Below are 18,896 nucleotides of genomic sequence, written 5' to 3'. Positions count from 1 at the left end.
CATAACAATGTTATTTTATTCGCATGTGGACTTTGGAATGTGATCCCCAACCAAAACATGTTTGAATCTCAATTCAAATGCTACTTTCTGCTTTATATGAAAGCAAGATTTGTTTCTGGAGCATTCTTTATTTTGCGTTGTTCCTTATATGTAACCTTGCAATTCCCTTTTAGTATGCACAGCCTTCTTCAAAGAAAATGTAATATGTGATTTCATGCTTAGTTTGGCAATATGGTTTTATTATCGAGAAACACTTCAACCTCTTGGTACATTGTGGCAATACTGTACATCAGGAATGAACTGTGGTATGAGGTCTGTTAAAATATGTCTTCTCATGTTCATCTATGAATGATTGGATTCATTGTTGAATTTTGTTAAGCATGTGAGACAGTTGACTTTCTTATTCACATGTTAAGTTTCCACACTTCTACATAAAAGCACGTAGATGCTCATAGACTCACACATATACTGTATGCATGCATGCACATGTGAAGGAAGCACACAAAAACACACGCACAAAACGTAGTTTGCATGTTGCTGTAATGGTGAAGGTTGCAAGATGTGGAACGTCACTTACAGGTGTAAAAATTACAAATATACCATCATTCACCACATCTCATAGCACAGATTTCACAGTCACAGCACATTAGTTGTATGTGTTTCCCTACTCAAATTTTGATTTTGTCACAACTCTACAACACACAATTAAAGCACCAGAATAACTACCAGACTAAACACACTGAGACTCGAATTCTACTTTTGCATAATGATTTTATTGCAAATTCAATTCCATCCAGTGAAATTCCATGCATCCAATACTGGCGACAATACAATGACTATCCATTGATAAGAGTAAAATTCCATTCATTAATCTAAATGATGAGGAAATTCCGGAGTTATGTATGATTTGCAGAAAATGACTTGTGTTTTCAGTTTGTTGTTTCGAAATGAAGCTCTTGTTGCACAGTGCACTCCCGTTATAATAAACACAGTTATAACGAAATTCCGGTTACAACGAAGGAAAAATTTAGGCCGCAACATTTTCAGGTTTATGTATTTTTATTGTTTATCTGTTCCGTTATAACGAAATTTCAATGTAACGAAAGAAAATTTCCGGTCCTGAAGGACTTCTTTATAACGGGAGTCCACTGTATGTGTGTTGCAAAGAAATTTACTCTGCAGCTCAACTGCATAGATCTTTTATTTCAGTTCTGCCTGATGTGAAAAGTTAATTTATGCAGCCTCCTCATCGCCTTCCTCCTCCTCGTCGAACTCTCCCTCCTCCTCAGCAGTGGCATCCTGGTACTGCTGGTACTCAGACACCAAGTCATTCATGTTGCTCTCAGCCTCTGTGAACTCCATCTCGTCCATGCCCTCACCAGTGTACCAGTGGAGGAAAGCCTTTCGCCTGAACATGGCGGTGAACTGCTCGGAGATGCGCTTGAAGAGCTCCTGGATGGCGGTGCTGTTGCCGATGAAAGTGGCAGACATCTTGAGGCCACGTGGTGGGATGTCACAGACTGCGGTCTTGACGTTGTTGGGGATCCATTCGACGAAGTAGCTGCTGTTCTTGTTCTGGACATTGAGCATCTGCTCGTCAACCTCCTTCATGGACATGCGGCCACGGAAGATGGCAGCAACGGTGAGGTAGCGGCCGTGACGGGGATCGCAGGCTGCCATCATGTTCTTGGCATCGAACATCTGCTGGGTCAGCTCTGGGACGGTCAGGGCACGGTACTGCTGGCTGCCACGGCTGGTAAGCGGGGCAAAGCCAGGCATGAAGAAGTGAAGACGGGGGAAGGGAACCATGTTGACAGCCAGTTTACGCAGATCAGCATTGAGCTGGCCAGGGAACCTGAGGCAGGTGGTGACTCCACTCATGGTGGCAGACACAAGATGGTTGAGATCGCCATAGGTTGGGGTGGTCAGCTTGAGGGTACGGAAGCAGATGTCGTACAGGGCTTCATTGTCGATGCAGTAGGTCTCGTCTGTGTTTTCAACCAGCTGATGGACGGAAAGAGTAGCATTGTATGGCTCAACAACAGTGTCCGATACTTTGGGTGATGGCACAACGCTGAATGTGTTCATGATGCGGTCTGGGTACTCTTCACGGATCTTGCTGATGAGGAGGGTTCCCATTCCGGAGCCAGTTCCACCACCAAGAGAATGTGTCAGCTGGAAGCCCTGCAATTTGATTGGAGGAATAGAAGTTTAATGTTATTGCTCGACTATCTTTAGTATTATGTCATAACAAACATGTGTTTACTTCAGTGGGAATATCAGTGATCAGAACTAAAATTAGACTGTTAAAACCTACTTTGGAATGGTTTGCATGCACTGGAAAATTACACACACACTACAAGAGAAAGACATAGGGAAAAGAGAAAAAAAATCGTACTGTGCAAAACCTATTGCCTGAAATGAAGTCTTCTGGTGTCTAGTAGTAGAGGCCAACAGAAAATATCCATCAATTGATATTTAATGAACAGTATAAAATACAAAATGCTATGTTGTAAATGGGCTACAGTACAGTGTGTTTATGAAAAAAATAAATAAAAGAAAGAGAAAGATTGCTTACCTGAAGACAGTCACAGCTCTCTGCTTCTTTGCGTACAACATCGAGGACGGAATCTACCAGTTCAGCACCTTCTGTGTAGTGACCCTTGGCCCAGTTGTTTCCAGCACCACTCTGCCCGAAGACGAAGTTGTCTGGTCTGAAGATCTGCCCAAATGGTCCAGATCGCACAGAGTCCATTGTGCCGGGCTCAAGATCGACGAGAACAGCACGGGGCACATATTTGCCTCCAGTTGCCTCGTTGTAGTAGACATTGATCCTCTCCAGCTGCAAGTCAGAGTCGCCATGGTAGGTGCCGGTGGGGTCGATGCCATGCTCATCTGAGATAACTTCCCAGAACTGTAAAAATCAACCATTAACATGAAAACATTGATTGATCACTCATCAGGTTCCACTTCTACATTAGAGTAGGCTATAACGTTAGAGATCGAGGGAACAAGCATAACGCTGGTTAACGGGTTAGAGCTAGCTAAAATCTAAAAGTTAGATTAAACATATAATAAAGATAACGTAGAGTTCTAACCATGTTACATTTCTTATTGACTCAGCCCGTCCTTCTGCAATAAAAAATACATTGTAACGTTAATGTTAGGCCCTATAAAAAATGTCTATTTCTTACTGTCCATTTGAATTTCACAGAAATTTCATACCGGAATTTTGCAAAAGAGAAATGAATACCCTCTAATCCAGGGAGGACTGCAACCGGTGCATGCCCCCCTTTATTTTTTGTTGAAACAAAAGAAATAAAAAGGAAAAAATGGGGAAGGGGTGCGTGCGCCCCCCTTTAATTTTGTAAACGCGCCCCCTCTTTACAGAATTCCTGGATCTGCCCCTGTATAACAGCTCGCAGCTGTTTATCTAGAGTCTAACCGTTACAGTTAGTTGATTTTAGCTGGACCATCAGGGTATGCTGTAGAAACATTTAAATATAAGTTTGTATGTAAATGTATGTTTGTTAAAACCTGTTGAAGTTAGACATCTAAAAACGTTTAACATGTTAACTGTTATTGTTAATTGCCACTGCATTGGCATTGGAATGGAAATCTCGTAAATTTCGTCTAACTTTAACACTATTGAAACGCTATAATTTAAACACTCACACAGCAACACAAGTTAGATCATGGAACATTAATTTACCTTGGCACCGATCTGGTTACCGCACTGTCCAGCTTGGATGTGAACGATTTCACGCATGTTGAGGTAGAGTTGTCAAATTCGAGTGAAGAAATCGAGGTAAAAAGTTGTGCAGGTAAATAGCTGCAAGCTCACGTCGTGGTGTGGAGTTAATGGAATTTGAAAGCTCTTCGAGTTTACACGTCCTTTTTGTACGCACGCCCTTCACAGCTGGTCACCAAGGACAACAAACAGTGAAATGTTTTGACTCCATAGTAATAAGACTACCGCGCGCACGCTCAGAGCGCACTTATTGTGACGTCTTCTAGGAACCTGTGAACCTTGTTAGGTTGCTAAGAAGGTTGTTAGTCTTGGAGACGCTCCACCACTAGTGCAAGGTGCACTGTGCTGGCTCGATGGGGCCGGGCGGGATTGATTGGCCCACGTTACCCGTTGATTACATTTAAACGCTAATAATCCCCTCTGTGTTACTTTTGTATGATTTTTTTTTTTTTTTCGGGGGGGGGGGGGGGGGGGGGAGGGTTGAATGGGAGGCGATGATAACTTTCTTGTTTAATCTGGTATCACTTGACATACAAACTGCATTTCGACGTTTGCCCCCAAATTTTTATGTAATTTTGAGGTGCACATTACGATGCCTGCAAGCTACATTATATTTTTCTGTCATTTTGCATCTGACGACGATTCTGCGAGGATCGAAAGCACAGGCTCCTTTTGACTCTATTTTTTGTACTTTTTGCTATACTATTATGATTTTTTTATTATTCTAATCTGAAGTTTGGGTCAGTTCCGATCTGTATCATCGAAAGTATGCACTACTGTAACTTATGACTTATCAACAAAACGTTTTTCTGTTACATAAATGCCACAAATTGATTACAAATGTATGCTGATCGTTTCGGCATTATCGTTAATTCAGATTAAACTAGTAAAATGTCCAATGTTATCTACACGATCACAATACTCAACAAGGCTCGAAATATTATGAGCGTTGACATGAGCAAACAAAAATTGATTTTTTTTTTTTTTTTTTTTTGTGGGGTGGGGTTGAGTGGGAGTTCTCCGACGCAACTAGCTATTGTCTTCGCCACTGATAATGCCTGAAGACCTTGGATATATGCACTATACTGGATATATAGTACATGGGTTAAGTATAGGCCGGTCAAAGTCAATGCAACAGCCTGTTATAAATAGAAGCACTATTGCTGTGTAGCCTGGGATTTAGCAGGCAGTGAAATACAATAAAGTACTAACCAAATGATAAAACGACATAAGAACTCGATTTGTGCGGTTACTGTATGTGTATTTAATTTGATGAAAGCCGTGCGTGAAAACCTTAAAGGCATCCGGGAGTAATATTTGTTTGTTTGTTTGTTTGTTTGTTTGTTTAGGGGAAAGTGGGAACACATTTACAGATGGGAGCATGGTCGTGACAGATTAAAAGTTTTTTAATTGGTCAGCAGAAACTTAAAAAGAATACACTACACTTTCTGATACAAACGATGCCAGAACTCGGCAAGGAATACACCTCTTCGACACTTACGCTTAAAATACAGAATCAGAGAAAATTCAGTCATCTTCATGCACTTTATATTCCATTCCACATATTACAGTGGCTCTATTGTAATTTCGTGAATGCCGTACGAAAAAGTGGAAGACAATTGCCTGAAATAGCAGTGCCGTACTCGTACAAAACAGTCTGGCCAACTCAAAGAGATTTTCTCCTTCCCACCACACTGGGGAAAATCTTTTTGGGCCAACTCGGCATAAAGAGATTTTTCTCCTCTGGGGAAAATCTCTTTGCAACTCGGTTACAGTAAATAATGTAGTTTTGATGACATGCGCCATCTACTGTTTGAAACAAGTGAGGCGTTGCCATGGTGCGAGTAGCGAGTTCGTTGGTGCAACTAATCCTCTCGGTACGTGCCGATGCCAGAAGGTCGAAATGGCTTAATGTAATTTACACGTCGACCTTTATATCCGCGTTTATCTGTGTTCCAATATCAAATGCTCATAATATACTAGTACGCTTCAATCTCTAATATTGCCTATTGCCTGCAGCGAAGGATCTGGTACTGTTCCTTTGCGTTTATGTTTTTTAACTTCGTCGTAAGAAATTCACCGCTGTAATTCAAAGGTCGATCCAAAATGCCATGGACGTACAGCTTACCTTGCACTGATCTATAGAATAATCATTCTATTTTTCATAAACACATTCTAACTTTTGTATATTTAATCGAAGAGTTTGGTCAAGTTGCATTTGTAATTTACCGCGACATAAAATCCTGGTAGTTATACCAAGGAGGTAAAAGGCGAGGATGGTACAGGCACAGGTACCACCTCCTTGGTAAAAGTGTCTGAAACTTTTATGCTCTTGTTTTGTTTGTTTGTTGCGAAGCGCTCGTGGGGGGGGGGGGGGGGGGGGTAACGAGGCAAGGGGAGTAGTGAATACAACTGCAAGAGTACAGTGTATATCATGTCCCACATGAAGATGTGCACTTTACATGCATACAGCGTAAATGTTCCTGAAGAGGGCACAATATGCTCCTGTGGGTTGGCAAGCGCATCCTTCCTATTTTTTATCTTGATATCAGCAGGCATGAGTGAGAATGAGTGAGAGTATATTGAACGAGGACAAATAACGATGTTCCATAATTTTTGGACACTTGCAATTATACATCCTGAGCTCATGCTATCACGGCCTTCTCAGTTTTTATACTACCCTGTAAGTACATAATGCATGATAGACAGACCATATCCATAATTATCTTATCAAGGAACTATCGCAGAACTTCTTGATGTTACAGACATGCTGTAAAAGCAGCCCAGTGTGTATGTTTCTATCATTTTGTGTTATTATTGTCTTCATATGAAGGTAGTTATTGTTCTTAAAGCCACTGTTTACCATTTGGAGCAGGGATAAGTTTTAAAAAAATGCTCGATTTATCACATACATATATTGTGATGCATAAGTATATTGTAGTTCAGTTATGTATCACAAAACATCCTGCCATAAATAAATTTGGCAATATAGCCACTAACATAACAATATAATTGTTTAAATTTCTCAGTATACCATATTGTAGACGGTTTACTCTTGAAACGATAAATAGATAAAAATATTGTTCACATTTTGTATATTCAACAATATTCTAAGAAGAAATCTACTCCAAAATATTGTTAATTTCATAAGAAAGGAACAGAAAGTCCCTGCAGAACAGTGCAAATACTGTATGATCTAAATCGAGGAAGAAATAAGGAAGTTATGACATTCTGAAATTTCAAAAATTTTCGGAAAATACTTATTGACCAGTCGTCATGAATATTCAAATTAGTAAGTTTGATGTCATGCCCGACCGAAAAAAAATCTCAGTTCAGGTGAATAAATATATAACTTGCTCAACCCCCCCCCCCCACACACACACACACAGACACACACACACAAACCCAACGAAACAAACAAATGTTACTTTTGATATACAGATATTTTGGTGTTTGAATATGCTTTTATCTGTGCTGGTTAGCTAAAAAAAAAAAAAAAAAAAAAAAGATCATTTTTCCGTATTTCATAATACATTGTATTATATAGCAGTACATTCATGAAAAATGTGAGGGCATGATAATCATGAACTCTCTCATTTGAATGAAGGACTGGTCAAAAATGTTTTCCGAAAAATGTGAAATTTCAAAATGTCATACATTGTATTTCCCTTACTTTTTACCCTTTTTGGGCCATTTTTGGAACGCTCTATAGGAATTTTTTCCTCTCTTCCTTTTACTTATTCTTAGGGGCGATTTTCTCTTTAACTTCGTGTTCGAGATTATGACCCCCATGTTCATCAAAGTTGGGATAACCATGTGTGTCATGTACCCGATAATCAACGTACATTTGAAAATGGAAACCCAAAGGCCACTTGGGGAGCCCTCAAATCCATCTGATTTTAACAATATTTTTTGATTAGAATAAAATGTGCCAGTTTATTCTCATATAGAATAACCATATGTAATTTTCTTCAGTTAAAACTTTTTGAGCAACTTCAATTACGTAAAATCCGAAATGAGCACAAATGTCATAAAATTCCTATTCTCTGTGATTTAGTACATGTATACATGTAAACATGTACAGACATCGTAAGGGCTACAATGCATGTCATTTGTGCTCGCTCATACAGCAAAAAACTACATACCATGTACAAGAAATTACGCACAACCCAAAGTTCAAGGTGGCGAGGAAGATGCGTGTACTTTTAGCGATTTTGTAGTAGGCAATGTAGATCCAATTTTTTGGGGAAAAAAACTGATGTGTACACAGCTGTGATGAGAAACTACCTGTGCATTCTGTACATGTACTTTACAAGCATCCAGGCATGTAAACTTTTTTGTTCAGATGGAAATGCAGAAAGTTTACACAATCATTGTACATGTATGTGCAAAATGTGCAAGTTTGGTGTAAATACTTTTTTTGCTTCCCACCACACACACACACACACATACAACCAACACAAACATGCACACAATGAAGTCAAAATAGAACACTGAGCACACCTTTCTGGATAGGTCTTGGTACATACAAATGTATTAGGCTAACAAGCTTTGTCAGTGTACAAATGTTGATCAATCTTTGTGGATGGATGTGCATGTGTATTATGCCAAGAGCATCTCTCAACATGTAACATCTGTAATAAAGGGACAGATCTTTTATCAGTTTAAAATTGTCACACTATTCCCAATAACAAAATTTACTAACATCCTTGAACTTAGTTTTAACATCAAATACGGTGCATTTGTGTCATGATCACAACTGACAACTCAACAAAATACTGAAACTGTCTTCAGATAAAGTTTGTTTCTGGAAGTGACAAAACCATTACGCATCCCATTCACTTGCCATCTCTAAACAGTACACACTCCATTCAGTTATTCACACCACATCATAAATGGGTATTACGCAACTAACGACATGGATACATTTTTTTTTCTTCTCACAAACTACACATTACAACACTTCACTCAACTATCACTCTCAAAATAGACACACATAGAACTGAAAAGTGGACACTTGGAAGTCTTAAGATTGTTGTAAAATATATTCTATTTCACTGTAATTCTATGAAATTTTGAACCAAATTCCAGGTGAGATTTGAACAAGTTAATCACTTGCCAAACATTTGTTTTGAACCAAAAATGTAATAAATCACATTATTCAAATATGTAGCATAATCGTTTCTAAATAAAAACTCTTTGGCTGGCCTGCTTGAAAAGTATCGTTGAAAGTGAAAGTGGTGGAGCTATCCTTCAATGGAAGGCCAAGTTGAAATCATGATTTTTTGGTTGAAAGCTGAAGCTCAATATATTGTACTTGAACAATTTGGGTCGCCAGATGTGGCATGTCACGAATAACTGCTTATCCAGTGGAATGAGATTTTGATCAAGTTTGTCAAAATAAACAGAATTTGGCTTAGGAGATTTTCATTAGGCATTCCAGTTGTCTGATAAATAAAGGTGAGTGTGTAGCAGCAGTCTGCTGTCCAGAAATGGGGCTTTGTTACTGTCCAATGACATAGAAGGCATCCAGAGTTCGTGTCTCATAAATTAAGCAGCCTCCTCATCGCCTTCCTCCTCCTCATCAAACTCTCCCTCCTCCTCAGCGGTGGCATCCTGGTACTGCTGGTACTCAGACACCAAGTCATTCATGTTGCTCTCAGCCTCTGTGAACTCCATCTCGTCCATGCCCTCACCAGTGTACCAGTGGAGGAAAGCCTTTCGCCTGAACATGGCGGTGAACTGCTCGGAGATGCGCTTGAAGAGCTCCTGGATGGCTGTGCTGTTGCCGATGAAAGTGGCAGACATCTTGAGACCACGTGGTGGGATGTCACAGACTGCGGTCTTGACGTTGTTGGGGATCCATTCGACGAAGTAGCTGCTGTTCTTGTTCTGGACGTTGAGCATCTGCTCGTCAACCTCCTTCATGGACATGCGGCCACGGAAGATGGCAGCAACGGTGAGGTAGCGGCCGTGACGGGGATCGCAGGCTGCCATCATGTTCTTGGCATCGAACATCTGCTGGGTCAGCTCTGGGACGGTCAGGGCACGGTACTGCTGGCTGCCACGGCTGGTAAGCGGGGCAAAGCCAGGCATGAAGAAGTGAAGACGGGGGAAGGGAACCATGTTGACAGCCAGTTTACGCAGATCAGCATTGAGCTGGCCAGGGAACCTGAGGCAGGTGGTGACTCCACTCATGGTGGCAGACACAAGATGGTTGAGATCGCCATAGGTTGGGGTGGTCAGCTTGAGGGTACGGAAGCAGATGTCGTACAGGGCTTCATTGTCAATACAGTAGGTCTCATCTGTGTTTTCAACCAGCTGATGGACGGAAAGAGTAGCATTGTATGGCTCAACAACAGTGTCCGATACTTTGGGTGATGGCACAACGCTGAATGTGTTCATGATGCGGTCTGGGTACTCTTCACGGATCTTGCTGATGAGGAGGGTTCCCATTCCGGAGCCAGTTCCACCACCAAGAGAATGCGTCAGCTGGAAGCCCTGCAATTTGATTGGAGGAAAGAAAGCTCCATGTCACTTCTCAGATACCTTCAGTGTTGTGTCACAATTTACATGATCACTCTTCACTAGGGGAAAAAATAAAATGTCGCTGATCTGCAGTAAAATTAGAAAGACCACAGAAAGTTTAACTAAGTGGATACTTGGGAATGCTTTACATGATTAGATAATTTAACTTCTGAATTCACACACATGAAAAAGGAAACAAAATGCCTTAATGAAAAGACTAAGGGGAGGTACCTGCAGAAACTGATTTTTGCTCTAAAATTAACATATGCACACAAAAATGAATGAAATAATGCTTTCACAAGTCATAACACAATTTCAGTTGGTTACTAGCCAGAAAAAGTATACTGACAGTACGTCAGTAGATCTAGATTATCAAGACAATAAGTTGCAACTTCCAAGAAAGTAAGCTGCCCAAGGAAAAAAAGAAACAAGGGGAAAAAAAAGGTATCACTTCTATTTATAAAGATCAGACTTGACTCTTATTATCAATTGCTTACCTGAAGGCAGTCACAGCTCTCTGCTTCCTTGCGCACAACATCGAGGACGGAATCTACCAGTTCAGCACCTTCTGTGTAGTGACCCTTGGCCCAGTTGTTTCCAGCACCACTCTGCCCGAAGACGAAGTTGTCTGGTCTGAAGATCTGCCCAAATGGTCCAGATCGCACAGAGTCCATTGTGCCGGGCTCAAGATCGACGAGAACAGCACGGGGCACATATTTGCCTCCAGTTGCCTCGTTGTAGTAGACATTGATCCTCTCCAGCTGCAGGTCGGAGTCGCCATGGTAGGTGCCAGTGGGGTCGATGCCATGCTCGTCGGAAATGACTTCCCAGAACTGGACAAGTAACAATGGAAAAGAAAAGTGTTACGAGACTCTATCCCTATTTTTTTTTTTTTTTTTTCATTTTGCAGTTGCGTAGAACTTAGACTAGAACAGTCTACTTGGAGGTCTACTTATATGCCGGTAGTTGAAGCCAAATCATGCAGGGGGCTCAAACTGAAGAGGGAGAACTCATTACCTGGTACTCGTCCAGGGGCTCAGAGCAAGACATCATCAGACAAATGACCACGATTTCTAACATTAAAGGGACAGTATAAAAAAGTTGACTGGTTGATATTTCATAAGACTAGGTTTCTCATTATTTCACCCAAAATATTAGAAACCCAAAATCGGGTCTCAACCAAAACTGTACGATCCCTTTAACCGTTTGAATTGCATGCTCTTTGACATCTCCACTCTCGCAAAACGTTAAAAGCTAAATCCTCACCTCTACCAGAACTGTAACCATGGTAACTGTTGATGTTAACGTTACACACCCTTTGCAAGTTTAAGTTCCTCACACATTTCTCACCGGTAAGCCTAATGTTAGTAACAAGTTAACAGGACCTTGTATTAGGACCATACAAGGCACGGTCTCATTTTTCAATGTAGCAAGTGAGGCATGCAGTGAAGTAGGCTATACAAGTAAGTAAACGTTAGGAATTGACTACTTCATTTTTAATGCTGTTAATTTACATGTGATTTATTAGGGTAAGAAATAAAATTGGGGTAGACTAGGCCCCCTAAAAGTTTCCGCGTTAGACTCAATGCCAAGCCCAAGAAGAAAATCTCAACACTGTCACGATAGATAACGAAATGTGTAACGTTACGTAGGGCCTATCGGTCGGTAGAGATGAACTTGAAGAGCAGCATTATCAGGCCCAGCGATAACGTTGACAATCAGTGTAAATAAAATAAAAAACAACGTAAATCAAGCTTACCTTGGCACCAATCTGGTTACCACACTGACCAGCTTGGATGTGCACAATTTCACGCATATTGATTTGTTACAGTATGATAAGTTATTGGAATTACAGAGAAGTCGTCTTCGTAGCGTCTTTCTCGCAAGCGATGAACTTCAGTAGTGCGGTACTTTCGTTTCGAATTAAAAGCATCGTGTGTGCATAAGCATGCCCGCCCGCTCGCACACGATCGATATTCATCCGCATGGCAACGGTTCTGCATAATAACCCAGGGATATCTCAACAGTAAAAGAAAATGTATGCAAAATATGAAATAAAACAAGTATAATTCAGTGTTGAACTTCACAAAAGCAATAAATAAGAATAAATTAAGATTCTCATGATTAAATAATGGGTTTTTATATCTGAGAATAGTCATAATGAAGAAAGAAAACATAATCCTATCATAAAATGATATGAACTTTCTGCGCTGGTCCCTGATACGCTGGAAGAGTATGAACCAATCAGATATGCCGGCGCTACTAAGGCATCGCCTGAAAAGCTATGTACACTCTGATTGGTCAATATTTGCCGCCCCTATGGCAACTTGCACCTAAACATCTCCGCTGAGTAAATTTGTAACGGACAGAAAATGACTGCCACAAGGCCAAGGCACCATGGCTACAAGCATGTAAAGTACTAGTACAGTACTTAGTACATGTATCAGCAACGCGTCAGTGAGCAGGGAGTTTGGGGAGTGATATCGCTCAAAGATGACAAGATAATCGTACATGACCTCAACTGCTACTTGCAACAGATCTTTACTTGTCTTCCGGCTTACGGACATAAGTCCTAGACCTATATTATTGTAGTTCATGTCGAAAATCCAAAGTTGACCACATTTATAGTCATTTTGTAATATGAACCCTAATTCTAACTTCGGGGGGAAAAGATATACAATGTACGTGATATATCACATGATATTCTCCCCCATTCGTGATAAGAAGGAAGAAATTGACCCCGTGTCGCCGTAATTTAACACTGGAGTAAAAATGTATAGGCCTAATTACCAACAGTGGACATGCTCATATAACAGCTATAATCAATCGTCTGTTACTAATATATATATATATATATATATATATATATATGATATATGTATATGCATCAAAATATGAAAGTTCTGCGTCGGTGTGTAGTAAATAGATATCAAGAGTAAAATCAGTCGTATAAACACCGCAGGACTCAGCTGGAGCGAAAAAAAAAATGGACTGACGTTTCGGTCAAAGACCTTTATCAAAGTAAGTCTGAACACAAACAATTTGATAGCATCAAATTGTTTGTGTCCAGACTTACTTTGATAAAGGTCTTTGACCGAAACGTCAGTCCATTTTTTTTTTTGGGCTTCTGCGGTGTTTATACGACTGATTTTACTCTTGATGTTGTATATATGTATATATATATATATATAATATATGTACATACATATATTATATATACTACATATATACACTGGACAGCAAAAGAAAGTACCCACTTCTGTCAAAGGCCGCACACAAAAATTCAACCGACTAGAAATAAACAATTTTTGTACACAGGTTTGCTACAATGCCCCTTACCCTAATCACATGCACATAAGCAAGTGAATGTCTTCAACAAAGAGGAACTTGACATGCCCAGCATTGTTGGTCACTAAATCAAAAGTCCCACACAAAAGCACTTTCCACCACGCCTAATCCTGGCCACTGAATGGACAACACTTTAAACAACCAATATGTCAAAGTGAACACCTGTTTTGTCAAAATGATGTTAATGAGTGTATTCTGTATCTAAGGATGCTATCCTTCCTAATTATGCTAATTTCTCTTTAGACTGGACATTAATTTACTCTGGTCTAAGCAAGCTTTCATCAGGAAGATTATGCCACGTCTTGTAAGGCTTGTAAGGCTTGTAAACAAGGCTCATTCTGTTACATTTTGTGACTTTTGATTCAGTGACCAAGATGCTGTGCATGTCAAGTTCTTCATTGTTATGAAGACATTCACCTGCTTATGTGCATTGTGATTAGTAAGGGGCATTGTAGCACACTAGAGTCCTGTGTACAAAATTGTTTATTTCTATAGGGGTGAATTTTTGTGTTCGGCCTTTGACAGAAGTGGGTATACTTTCTTTTGCTGTCCATCAGTGTATATTGGAGCTAATACATGAATTCGCACCATGTTTATATATATATATATATATATATAGGTCCTATATATATATATATACATTTATTTATTCATTTATAATATATATATAATATATATATATTTATATATATTATTTATCATTTTTTGCTGATAGAATGATAATCCATCGTTCAATATGATTAAACCGTCTAAATGCTACCTCAGAATCTTAAAATAATGTCTTAGCTCTATATTTGCAGAAAACCCCATTCAATTCGGTGATATACAGCGGTCACAGAAAAATGTGGATTTTTGTAAAGCATGTCATGAGTCCAAGTTTAGCACTTGGGTGCTCTTGGAAATTGTGTGAACACAGTGGACAGAACTTGGAGGGAAGAGACTTCTGACATGCATGCTCCACAAAAATAATATTGCTAATTTCTCCTTGACCAATGAAGCAAATCTTTTTATAATGGGGTCTACTGAAGATGTGGGCAATGAGTTACACAACTGTACAATGTAGTTTCATACCGTTAAATTGTATACTAGTATTGGATTGATTCACTATTTCAAAGAGCTCTAGATCGTTGCGGGAGATATCGTTGTAATCTTTTTGGGACATCGGTACAATATTATACTGGATGTACTTTACGTATAGCGTATACAGCAGCGATTAATCGATCTGTTGAATGTTTATAGACCTACAACTGCTTTTAATTACTTCAATATACACACTACTAATTTTGGTGACGTGGTTGATTGCATTATAAACACAAAATAATAGGATAAACAACCACAAACTTATGATTATACCGCCATTTAGCCATTGCGATTATGATTATCATATTCTGTATAATCAACATTTTGTTCTGCTGCATAAACCAACAGATTACACAAACTACATAATCTTATGCTGTTACTTATAATTTTACTGTCGCTCCAGTGTACTGATACCTCAGTGACGTACGGTATAGGTACCAACTATAAGTTGTCTAACGTATAGAGCACAAACATGTAAGAATCAGTATTAGGGCCTATACGGTTAAAGTGATGGAACGTGCATGTAGTATCTTTGGACGATTATACGGCGTTCACGACATTCATGCGAACCTTTATACATGTTAACATCTGACTTGAAAAATAGAAACGCTATAGAAAATAATTGATTTTTAAAATCCAATACATAGTAATAGTAAGGGAGACTTTTAAGAGCATGTATAGCCCCATATTCAGAAGGAAGGCCAATAGCTGCTGAATTATTGACCGAAGACACAAAATCGTATCCAACTATACCAAACCTATTGATGTTGAGAGGACATCGTATAAATATAATCTCATTCATTAATGTGATTGCATCTAGACAGCCGCTGCTCAGTAAAAAAAAATAAATAAATAAATAAAATAAAAATACAAAATACAAAAATTCATATCTCATTCCCATTTTCATTCCAACACGTTTCGTATTTCATGCTCAATTTCAATAACCGCTTTCTTTTGTTGGGACATTAATTGATTTGCTCTGATAAATCAAAATCGGCCTAAACATGGAATAGATTGTGAGATTTTTCACGACGGAAAGCGTGGACTATAGATAGCATGCCCCGCTGGTAGACTGCACTCTTATAATATAACAGAGGAATACCTATAATAGGAGGTAACTCATGTAAGCCTAATTATCACACAAGACATCTCCTTGGGGATACTCCCATCATCTGCCTCATGCATGCAATAAACGCAGATGTTGTGGCTCACTGGACATACAAGCAAGACCATTGCCTGATATCAATCACGAGGTATATCCCTTGGTATATCTTCGGGTGGCATTTTACGTCGTCGGTCCCTTGGTTTCATGCTTATAGTTTATTCACATGGTGGCCACCTGTGTGGGGGAATTGCGGTGTTAACAAAATAAAGTCGATATTGTTATTTCAAAAACGTAAGGTAAGACTTATTACCGGTTCACACTACTTAGCACACACTGAATCTTTATTTTATGATTTAAAGACTCCCATTCTGATATACAAACAGCAATATTTATGTATAAATATACATAACAATCAGCTCCCTGATTTGTTTAAAGACATATATATTTCAAATTATAGTATTCATTCATATCCTATACACCGTCCGCAGCAGATTATCATTTTGGAAAACCCTAAATTCATTGTAGCTCAAAATTCTATAAGACATCGTGGTCCAGATGTATGGAACTCATTGAAAGATGACCTTAAACGCAGTTCTTCTTTACAATGTTTTAAATCATCTTATAAACATATTCTTCTCGCAATGTACCACTCGAATTAGAAATTACGCTTTTGTTTTATAGTCCCCAACTCCTGAACACTGTATCTTATCGCTTTTCTTCTCTTCTCTCTATCTTCCTATTCGGGTACCTTATTCTCGGGCTTTGTTTTATTTTATTTTATTTTGTTCTGTCCTTCTTTCGCCTTTTTACATTCCACCTTGTGTTGTCCTTTTCCGTTAAATGACAGTTAAAATAATTTAAAGATTTACTCTATATTTTGTTCTATACGTGTGTATAATTGTTCCGTTCCTTCCTTTAGTTAAATTTTAAAAAAATTGTTATAAGGCATGTTATGTGCAGAGGCCGTTGTCCAAGTCAAGCGTTTTGCTGATAATTGATAACGGTCTCCTCCACCTGTACACTTAAAGATCGGAAATGATATCTATAATTCACATGATTATATATTTGTAATGCGACATTTTGTTTATATTTTCATGACTTGTGAATAATATGTTCGATATTGTCATACTTATCTTCTGTTACGTACAAATGGAGAAATAAAGCTTACTGAAACTGAAACTTCAAACACATACATTGATTTGTGTGCCATGTGCCATGCAGAACGTCATTTACATCACCAGGAAAGAGGTGGATGAGCAAAAAGCATGCAGAGAAGGAGGTACCTCCTTGCTTATCCATTTAGAACTATATAATTTATCTCCATCTCACTGCTTTCACCATGGACCTTATCTAAGGTCCAATACAGTTCTTTGCTATTTACCAAGGAGATATAGCTCCATTCTTATCTACCACAATGAGTATACTATAAGTGCATGCATTCCCCTATAACGAAGTCCTCGGGACTGGCGGGTTTCTTTCTTTATATCAAAATTTCGTGATAACCGAACAGTGAATTATGTAAAGAAATATAGCTTATAAAATCAAAGATATAGGTCTATAGATCATAATTCTGGGACCTCAATGTTAACCTCGATCTTTTCAACCGTGTTCGTTATGAGGGGAGCACTTTACCGATCTTTGCATACCACCCGTCTCACCTTGTCGCCGAGCATTCTTTGCTGGTCATTGTTTTAATGCCAAAGAGTGTTGCAAGTAAGTTGACCGATGCGATTTCGTTGTTGAGACAAAAATGCATAATACACCCAACCAAAAGAAGAAAATTACCGAACTTTCCAATGACTACTTGCACTTTAGATAAACATGCGTGCATGTATATTATGCTAATGATCAACTAGAGAATTCGGCGTTGAACTTTTAAAAGTTTTGATATTGTACTCAGACTTACATGTATATAAGTAGTAGTATAATACGGGACTTTGAAGAATAATAATGACAATCTTCCGTCCAGTGATGCCAATAATGATAGCGTTACAAAGATCAAGATCACGACTGGCAACCAAATCTGCAATGGCAAACTTAAATCCCCATAATTCTTTCAAAATCTACGTTATTTTCTTCAAAAATGTTCTCTAAATATGGGATATCATGCCACATCAATATAATCTCCATCGTGGTAATCTTTATACACACAAAGTGTTAAAGAAATACAGTTCGGAAAGCACATCATGGATGATTGGCCTATTATTTTACCTCATGTCAAAAATTTATTGGCACACACAATATGGATGGATGATTCCGTCAAGAGATTCAGTGATCTTTATGTTGGTGCAATAGATATTTCCTTAAAAATTTGGGAGTGTCAAAGCTGTTGACCATCCTTATTTCGTTGGCGCATATCCCAAAGACTGTCATTAATGCGTGGTGAAGAGACAGACAGAACTTTGAAATATTTAAACTTTCTTTGAGAAAGGCCTTTATTTTTTACATTCAGATATTGCTTTAATTCTTTAAATATCATGATGAAATTAAACCCTTCGTGACTGGCAATGAAATATAGCACGTGTATGTTTTTGTTCTGAATTAGCTATAGGCTGAATTGCTTTATTTCAGAAAGTTATCACACTGTCACTCTCCACCGCAGACATTACATTTTATTTCGAAGAGGGTTTTAGAGATAAAAATGGCGATTGTGTTAATATCGCTATCTTGCATTATTCTAATCAGCTCCATTACTCATTATTACTTGTCATACCCATATAGAAACATCGAGCATTAAGATTTGCTAAAAAAGAAATCCACAAAACAAAACACAACAAAACACACACACAAACACACACACACGAACACACCAAAAAATAACGCCAAATGAGGTACTTCTTGAACTGGTCATAGACCACTAAACTCCTATAAGAATTGAACCATTTACTGAAGAGTTTGTTAATCCAAACAAGTTTAGGGCGTTATTCCGAAGTATCGTAATTCCGGAAAAAAAGCTGAATATGAAAAACAGGTATCGTTATTCCGAAGGTTTGTTATTCCAAAAAAGAAAAAAAAATCGTCATTCCCAAGGTTCAATAATTCGAAAAATACAAATTGAAAGGATGATGTGAATACATAACAAAC

General features: G+C 38.7%; 3 protein-coding genes across 3 annotated transcripts in view; 1 reads left to right on the top strand and 2 right to left on the bottom strand.

The window, feature by feature from the left end:
- Nucleotides 1-18,896, top strand: part of LOC139736172 (uncharacterized) — a 58,848-nt gene that overhangs the window by 7,432 nt on the left and 32,520 nt on the right. The gene's annotated exons all lie outside the window — the stretch shown is intronic.
- On the bottom strand, nucleotides 627-3,852 carry LOC139736171 (tubulin beta chain). The gene is made up of 3 exons (XM_071646905.1): nucleotides 3,713-3,852; nucleotides 2,579-2,914; nucleotides 627-2,184 (listed from the first exon to the last, which is right to left on the bottom strand). The coding sequence occupies exons 1-3, from the start codon at nucleotides 3,767-3,769 to the stop codon at nucleotides 1,234-1,236; spliced, it is 1,344 nt and encodes a 447-aa protein (XP_071503006.1). The 5' UTR covers nucleotides 3,770-3,852; the 3' UTR covers nucleotides 627-1,233.
- LOC139736170 (tubulin beta chain) lies at nucleotides 8,784-12,185 on the bottom strand. The gene is made up of 3 exons (XM_071646904.1): nucleotides 12,039-12,185; nucleotides 10,777-11,112; nucleotides 8,784-10,252 (listed from the first exon to the last, which is right to left on the bottom strand). The coding sequence occupies exons 1-3, from the start codon at nucleotides 12,093-12,095 to the stop codon at nucleotides 9,302-9,304; spliced, it is 1,344 nt and encodes a 447-aa protein (XP_071503005.1). The 5' UTR covers nucleotides 12,096-12,185; the 3' UTR covers nucleotides 8,784-9,301.

The sequence above is a fragment of the Diadema antillarum genome, unplaced genomic scaffold (genome assembly GCF_040938485.1).
Source record: "Diadema antillarum isolate AM-2024a unplaced genomic scaffold, OU_Dant_1.0 seq00000633_RagTag, whole genome shotgun sequence".
In the NCBI taxonomy this organism is placed as follows: Eukaryota; Metazoa; Echinodermata; class Echinoidea; order Diadematoida; family Diadematidae; genus Diadema; species Diadema antillarum.
The sequence above is the reverse complement of the archived record's forward strand: the minus strand, read 5'-3'. Positions and strand labels throughout refer to the sequence as shown.